The 9,179-nt window shown below is 37.3% G+C and overlaps 1 protein-coding gene across 2 annotated transcripts in view; it reads left to right on the forward strand.

Moving 5' to 3' along the window:
* The window catches only part of LOC126827732 (RNA-binding protein FXR1), a 37,134-nt gene extending 27,955 nt beyond the window's left edge, over positions 1-9,179 (forward strand). Inside the window, exons 14-16 of one of the 2 annotated variants that reach the window (XM_050557236.1) lie at positions 1,719-1,778; positions 4,306-4,407; positions 4,944-9,179. In XM_050557236.1, coding sequence (XP_050413193.1) covers positions 1,719-1,778; positions 4,306-4,407; positions 4,944-5,419 — 638 coding nt within the window. In that variant the 3' untranslated portion in view covers positions 5,420-9,179. The remainder of the gene's footprint in view (positions 1-1,718; positions 1,779-4,305; positions 4,408-4,943) is intronic. The other variant, XM_050557244.1, reaches the window with a different exon arrangement.

Below are 9,179 nucleotides of genomic sequence, written 5' to 3' on the forward strand. Positions count from 1 at the left end.
GGCCTGTCATTGAGTCAACTGGCGTGGTTTCAAATCCCCGGTTGTACGTGACAAGGAGTAGGGTCACCTGTCCAACCTTGTGGGTTTTCTCTGGGTCCTCCGGTTTCCTCCCACTGCTAAAGGCCCCTATGCGCAAGCGAATTATTGAAATAAAATTAAACCATTTGTTAGTCCCGAAATGACCTAGTTTGTGTCGAGTGGACGTTAAACCCCATTTCTCTCTCTCTCTCTGTTACGATAATAAACAATTTATGCTACATCTTGTCAAAACTTTAGATGGCCATAACTTTGCTCAGAATAAAGTAATTTGAATGAAGTTTTCAATATATTCATTTTGCAATATCTATTTTTAAACTATAACAAGAATGACCAGCTTTTTATCTAAATCTTACATAATGCATCTTTTAAATGAGTTCTAATATATTTATCCATAAATACAGGCATAAGCCATACAGTGTGCTATGAGGGAAATTTTGCCTGGGCAGCGGCACTATGGCCTACTCTTATATCAAATTCCAACTGCCAAGGGATCTTTTAAGTGCATGCCAAGTTATACATGGGACCTCAGATTTTCATCCCATCCGAAAGACTAGACATCCTGAACTACTGATAAGTGGAAACCACGTCGGGAAATCCTGATGAACTTTCTCGGCCAATGCGGGGATCGAACACGCGACCTCCAGGTTAGCAAGCCAGCGTCTTAACCAACTAGCCACCATGGCTCCCTGATTCTCAATGAACTCAAGGAACTTAATTTCACACTAACTATGCAATAATAGAGCTCTCCAGGTGTTATTGCATGGTTCAGCTTAACTATTGCATGATATTACAAGTAATTCATGTCATGCTTTGTTAATATATTTAAATGAGGTTTAAATGTGTTTAATTAGAAAAACATGGTATAAATATTATATAAATATTAATTATACACTACTCTGATAATTGAATTGAATTCTGTTCACATCAAAGTCAGAATATTATCTAACACTAATGGCATGCATCTTGATTAGAATGATTATTTATAACCCATTCATGTGAATATTGTATGGTAAATAGATTGAAAGTTATACTAATAACCTATAGTGAAATTGATAGTATTTATATTTCATCCTAACCTAACTCTATCCTATTCTAAATACATTTAGTCAAATTAATAAAAATACTATGGTTAAGCCAGTTAAAACTAAAAATAAAATATTACATCATATTGACTAATTAGATGTTGATTCTTTATTAGAAATTGAATACTTTCTCATTTGACTTTTTGGAAGTCATTATAATATCCATGTAATTTGGAGCTTCTTTTCAAACCAGTGCCCGAATGGTCAGCATGTGCGCCCTGTATCATAAAGCCTGTCATTGAGTCAACCGGCGTGGTTTTAAATCCCTGTTTGTACGTGACACGGAGTAGGGTCGCTTGTCCAACCTCGTGGGTTTTATCGAGGTCCTCCGGTTTCCTCCCTCTGCTAAAGATCCCTAGGCCCAAGCGAATTATTGAAATAAAATTAAAAAACTATATATTAGTCCCAAAATGACCTAGTTTGTGTCAAGTGGACATTAAACCCCATCTCTCTCTCTGTCTCTCTCTTTTCAAACAACTTACTGTTATTTGACAATGTTAATGATAATCTTTTAGAACTGGCTTACCATTACTGTTTGTATTGAAATATAGTGCATTGTTCTGTATCCCATCCCATGTATTTTATTTATACTAACAGATACAGCATGGCGTGATTCACGAGATTATCCTGCTAGAAATGGTTATATGTCAGAAAGATGTAGGTTTCATTTCATTTCTTAATCTTTCACGAAATAAAATGTTATGAAAAAATTTCTTGTCAACCATTTGGGGTCTGTCTCCAGTCTCCATTATTAGGAATTAATTGAATCTGACCACTCAAAAAACTTGGGTCATTTGGACTATACCAATTCAGTTTTATATTTAATGTCATAAAGCATATATACTATTCAAAAAAAGTAGGGGATATTTGATTTTTAAGTGTTATTAAAGTCACCTAATGAAACTGACGAAGAAACAAATGACAAAATGAAATGAAGTTCACATTCATCGATTTATTCCAAATGATCGTTAGACTAAGTAAGGCACAGACTGACCATTATAAGGGTAAAATGATACCCGGGGTCAAACAGCAAAGTTACCACAGCATCACAACCAAGTCAGTAACGGGTAAATCCTCCTCTGTTTGCCAAACAAGCATTGATCCGACGTGGCATACTCCTAATGAGACGTCTAAGGTCATTTTGGTCCAGATTGTCCCATTCCTGTTGCAACGCAGCAGCAAGTTCTTGGACATTGGCAGGACGTTGTTGACGTTGACGTAACCTCTGTCCAAGCATGTCCCAGACATGCTCGATGGGGGAGAGGTCGGGACTCAGTGCTGGCCAAGGTAATGTGGTGATGTTCTGTTGTTGGAGGTGACCTGTAACGATCCTGGCCCTGTGACATCTTGCGTTGTCATCCTGGAAGATGAAACGGCGTCCACGACGTCGTGCGAACGGCACAACATGGACTGCCAAGATGTTGTCCCGGTAGTACTGGCCTGTAACACGCCCTGCAACAACATGTAAAGCCGTTCTTCCAGCAACAATGATGCCTCCCCACACCATAACAGAACCACCCCCAAATCGATCATGTCTGATGACGTTAATGTCTTGGAAGCGCTCGTTTCGACGACGCCACACCCTCCTACGTCTGTCCAAAAAATCAACAGTGAACCTTGACTCATCTGAAAACATCACATTGCTCCAGCGTCGATTATCCCAGTGTTGACGATCCTTACACCAACAACGTCTTGCCTGAATGTGATGATCTCTCAAACAAGGGATCACGCGAGGACGTCGGGCGCGAAGGTGACCCTTATGCAGTCGATTCCGAATCGTCTGGCCACTCACTCTCACACCAGTGTCTGTTTGAAGACGAGCGCTGATCTGATTTGCTGTGATGACACGATTTCTCAAGGCCAAGGTACGGATAAATCGATCCTGGGCTTGAGTTGTCGCCCTTGGTCGACCTGAGCGTGGTCTGTCCTGTACAGATTGTGTATCACGGTATCTGGACCATAGCCTGCTTATGACAGACTGAGAAACATTCATCGCCCGCGCCAAAACCGCCTGTGTTGTGCCGATCTGTAGCATGCCAAGGGCACGTAACCTTTCATTTTGGGTAAGCCGACGTATATCAAAATTTGTTTTCTGGTCACTAAAACAATTAAACTGATGTTTCCACCCTGGAATTCAATGCCACAATGACTGTAACATTCAAAGTCAGAGTCGTGCAAATCTTGGGTTGGACCCCCATGATGATCCCAAGCATCACCTGCATTCCATGCGATAGCTATTGGTGCGTTTGGGCGTCACATGTAACTGGAAATGTTTCTTCTGTTAGGTTCTATAGTGACTTTTTTCGTAGTCATTTGCATATTTTAGTATTATGCCCCCAAAATCAAATATCCCCTACTTTTTTTGAATAGTATAGTAATACCACCTTTCATGGAAGAGTTTCTTCCCCTTGGTTCTTTATTGGAGTCCTTGGGAGTTATCTCCCTTGTGTGGAATCTTTTGTACTTGGAGAGGTTGAATGAACAAAACATGACCTATCTCACATTAGTTACTTTAGTAATGGATTCTTATCAGCTGTGGACTCTATCCGTTACTGGCTGATCCTATACACAACCAATATGAAAATAAGGATTTCCCCTGCGCGCTGTATCATAAGGCCTGTCATTGAGTCAACTGGCGTGGTTTCGAATCCCTGTTTGTACGTGACAAAAGAGTAGGGTCGCCTGTTCAACCTCGTGGGGTTTCTCCGGGTCCTCCAGTTTCCTCACACTGCTAAAGACCCCTACACACAAGCGAATTGTTGAAATAAAATTAAACAATATGTTATTCCCGAAATGACCTATTATGTGTGGAGTAGACTTTAAACACACTCTTGCCGTCTTCATTAGCCCAGGTTAGGAGCAGAACAGTAGGAGGTTAAACTCCATTTCATTTAAACACACTCTCTTCTCTCTCTCTCTTTCTCTCTCTCTCTCTCTCCATCAGGGTTCTAAGGCTATTTTGGTTCTAAGGCCATTTTGGAATGCTTACGGTCTATTTTTCACCAGGATTCTTTTTTGTTCACCAAAAGGAATCATTTCTTGCCACATCCAACCGAAGATTATAATGTACCAACTCTTTTTTTCCTGTAGAATTGTTTGATCCCAAAACACAAACAAGATTAATGAAGAATAATACTTTTTAAAAATAAAGAAAGAAAAATCTGTAATATGTTGTATATTGTAGTTAATGATGATGATGAATCTCGTGATGCTAGATCAAGACGACGTATGACAGATGATGATGATACAGTATTAGACAACGCCAGTGTCAACAGTCAAGATGGAGGTCCGTATATTGTACATGTTGCACAAAATAAAAATTGTCGGGCAATTCATGGAGAACTAATACTCGATGCATCTGCATTTGTTACGATAAATTCCTGTTTATAAGAAATATTAGATCTAACTGGATAATGATTGACATGTATCCACTATGTAGAATAAAAACTTGTAAGCAATTTAAACTAAATTGTGATAATAAACCATCTTGGATTCCACTCATCTCTGGACATTTCCATTTCACGATAGGGGGATTCTATGGTCGAATGGTTAGCGTGTGTACGTTGTATCATAAGGTATGTCATTGAGTCAACTGGTATGGTTTCGATTCCCTGGTTGTACATGACGAGGAGTAGGATCGCCTGCCCAACCTCCTGGGTTTTCTCCGGTTTCCTCCCAATCCTAAACACCCCTACACACAAACAAATTATTGAAATAAAATTGAACCATTTGTTATTCCTGAAATGACCTAGTTCGTGTTGAGTGGACGTTATACCCCATTTCACTCTCTTCTTTCATATTGTTTGCTGTTTATATTTTCAGATTATGACCGACGTCGTGATAGACCCGATAGAAGGCGGCGGCGTAGAAAAAATAGAACCCGTGGTAATGGTGGAGGGGCTTCAGGAACGGAAACTGATACAAGTGTTTCTAATTATCGTACTTCTCGCTATAGCAACCCAGCCCCTTCATATCGTGGTTCTAGAGGAGGATTACCACCATCTCACTCGACTGGTTCCATTAAAACAGATGGAATGGCCAGCAATTACTCAGCCAACCGTAACTCGACCAATGAACCAACTGCTGAACGACAGGCCAACGGGCAAGCCAATACTAAATCTGAATCTAGCCATTCACGGCAAGATCAGGGTTACACCAAACCAGATGGCAAACCTCAACGACAGCCAAGAGAGAGTCGCCACTTCAAGCAAGCAGCTAACCCAAGTGGAAGTGACTCCGATTCAAAGGCACGGCCTAAAGTTGACGGCAAGAAAGAACAGATGGTTAATGGGGAATAGATATGGTGTTCTGTCATCCAATCAGCGAGCAGTATGACCTGCTTCCTTCGCTAACCTAACACTTAAACCTGCAGTGTAAAGCAGACGAACGGAATATAAAAAAAAAAAGAGACGATAGGAAAGGTTGTCTCCGAATGTTTGTTGATTCAATAACCAGTTGTGTGATTTTTTTTAATGCGGACGCTTTTATTTCAAGACTTGAAAACTCATTTTACGACATTACTACCGATCAAAGACTCAACTAGTTTTATTACTTTCTCCTGACTCGTCAGTCAATCATCATGCATGATCAAAACGTATGACCACACGTGTAATATGTGCAGAGTTATTATCTAAATATATGGACCCACCACCCGCTTTTGAGTTTGACGTTGAAATATATATATATTTATGTGATTATATAGATAAATACTAAACAATAAGAAGAGGACTAGCAGCTGTAGTGTTTATTTATTTATTTATTTATTCAGCATGAAACAAAGTCAGTGAAGAGGCTTGTTTAATTAACGTTCGTTTAACGAACGTTCCATATTAAAGCCTTTTAAAGACTAGTGAACTGTTCTCTTAGCTAGCTGAGTAAACTAACATGGAAGTAATCTATATGCAGTGATTAGTGAGGATGCTGTTTGATTGTGATTAGTTCAGAAAAATATATATATGGAATACATTACATGTATGATCCGATCAATGGAGTATATTTCAACGGGCCAACAACAAATGTCAATCTTGTAGTCTGTATAGAGTAGAACCCATACCCTTGTTGCCTTATATAGAGTGGGGAATTGAGAATAATTGGATGTTGTAAGATGATGCGGTTGTGTTATTTTATATATTAACATGTTGATCTGTTATTGTATGATGTCGTTGATTTCAGTTTAGATACAAGTCATATTCATAGACCACAACAGTAGTTCCATGCTCAACATGGAGTCTGCTTCGTACACGGCAGTGTAAAACTCTATTACTCTTTTAATTCACCACGTCAAGGACATTTTCTTAATCCACCATGTGTAAGGCTCATTTTCCAAGTACGTGGTTTCGGCGGCAAAAAAGTCAGTCTAATGCAAATGTGATGAAACCGTTTACACTCAACCGGCTGAAATGCTGCGAAAACGCATACATGGAAAACATGTCCTTCAATGACAAAAGTTATGTTCGGCTCCAATCTCGTTCATGCAGGCCAGATTTTTACCTGGTATTAAATGTATAGGAGAGCAACTGATGTTGAAAGAGTAGATACTAACAATTTAATATGCATAATTTTCTTTTGTAATTAAACCATTTTTTTGTGTGCTTAGTTCTACATGTATGTAATTGCCCCTAATTATAAATTTTTGTTGGTGTCTGTCTCCTTTGTTTAAAGTTTGTTTCTTCTGAAAGTGCCATGAAAATGTAAATGTTAATTCTATTTTTATAACCTGTCTGATAAATTAAGTGTATTATATTTAAGGGTAAAATATCTTTGTGGTGGTTCTCAGTCAATAGAACAAATTGGTCATAGATAATTTGGTTTTCAGATTTCATTGGGTCTAAACACAATCTGATTAAAATACAGATCTATATTTCGTCTCGTTTTTCTTTATACTTTCGATGGCCTACACTACAGGAAGATCTGACCGGTTGTAGTGATAGGTCGCGTCAGCCATTGATTAATCAATCAGCATTGACGTTTCTAGGGGTTTACCAACAGTTCCGTGCAGAGCAAGCCAAGAACTCACCGTAACAGACCGTTTCATTGGCTAATTCCTCACATCAACTAGAACGCAAGTTATATAACAACTCTTCCAGATCCTAGTGTTGCAAAGACAAGTAAAATTAAAATTTTAACTATATAAAATGAATCGAAATAGGATCTGTGTTTTAATCAGAGTGGTGTAAACTATGCGTATGTCATAACTGTAATTTTATACATAAATAACTTGATAATCATATGCACATTTGGGGATCATTCTTCCGTGTTGGAAAAAAACAAAAAAAACAGTTCAGATTACCTTAAATAGACCTGGTTAACCATATCGTCGTGTAGGATTATGAATATGATCCTTACAAACTTCATTCCTGAAAGTTTTAAAAGTGTACGTGTACTCGCTAAGAAAAGTAACCCAAATTTGCATTAGTATTAAATGGCCAATTTCGATTATATTTTGGAGAATAAAACTACTTAATTTTGTGTGGAAAACCCTTAAAATCCCCTATCTTGAGGCCAAGCAACTAATTCAATATACGTGATACGTTTTCAAATAATTTAAACCTGTCAGTCTTCATCTAGAAATGGAGACCGATGTCCTAAGCTGTGGTATATGGTGTCTGGATAAACCAGACTTTTATTTTTTAAAAATAATGTGTAGATGAAATTTATCTTTTCGTTATCAAGTACAGCTGCATGTGGGTCATGCACTGTATAAACCTCTAAAAGAATGGCAATAAATTATCAGGTCACCCAACGAAAAAATTGATCCGAAAGGGTTGTGTGTTTGGATAAGCGGTTTTGACGTTCACGTGCAAACAACTCAATATTTTAAGCTGATATCTTTAGACAAGGTAAATACACCATTCCTGTATATTTTGGCGTTTAAATTTCATACGTACACAGACTTTTATTTCTGAGACTGTTAAAATCGGGATGGTCCCTAATGTTCTATTGACTGCCATCAGAAACTGATTTAATTCTACTTTCAGTTAGATAATATACATCTATGCCTGTAACATAAATCTGTCGCTCTAAAAAAAAAAAATATATTGTACATAGCTAAACCTACAAGTAACTGCCAAATTTAATTTTTGTTTCCTTCGTGATTTTAGAAAGAAAGTAGATTTATAAGCATGTATGATTGTAATTTCTATATTAGTAAAATTTTTGTTTATTTCTTTTAAGTTATTACTAATGACAAACGTACATTACATGATGTTTGTGTTTCGTAGAACATATCATTAATAACAGTTAATAAAATTAATTAAATTAAAAAGTTATGAATTAGACATATCTTCTAATACATTAGGCCATACAGAAAGCAGTATTCTGGTTTCTCAGACAATCCTTTAGAAAAGTCTGATGCAGGAATGAGTTTTTTTTTTAATTTGTGAAAGGATGCCTGGGCTGAATAAATTCTCACCAACATCATATTTCAAATTTCTATATTTATCTCATCCTTGGCTTGTTCATACTGTTAATAGTAATTCACATGTTACCTAGCTTAGATTTACTTCTGTTACTGTATGCTGAGCTGGATACAAGTTTATGCACCTAATTTCCATTGGGTCTACTCAAGTTTGCATAGATTTTCTAGTTGCTAATGTAAATATTGCACTTTCCAAAGCCAATGGAGTATAATTCCAATCATTTCCTCATCTTCATTACTACATGTAGAATGTACTTAAACAATCTTCAAGCATTAATGGGTGGTTGACATTTTCTGATAGCCACAAGTCAAGTTTATAGTTCAATACCATTTGTAATTCTCAAAAACATTTAATAGAGAAATTTCACTTTACAGCTGACAATGTGAGAATTGTTTTTGTACCGAAATTAAATAAGAGGCATGCAGCTTTTTTTATTTTAAAGTGACACTGCAGTATCTGAAAACCGGAATATTTTTTTATATATGGCCTTTTTATTAATGTTGAATATACTTGTAGCCTTTGGTACTTAAAATGAAAACAAGCAGATTAAGTTTTGTTATTTAATGTTGGGTCGAAGTCGAAGACTAAATGGTTCAATAAATAACTGTAAATAAACTGTTGAGTGTGAAGAAACGAAAAA

The sequence above is a fragment of the Patella vulgata genome, chromosome 1 (assembly GCF_932274485.2).
Source record: "Patella vulgata chromosome 1, xgPatVulg1.2, whole genome shotgun sequence".
NCBI lineage: Eukaryota > Metazoa > Mollusca > Gastropoda > Patellidae > Patella > Patella vulgata.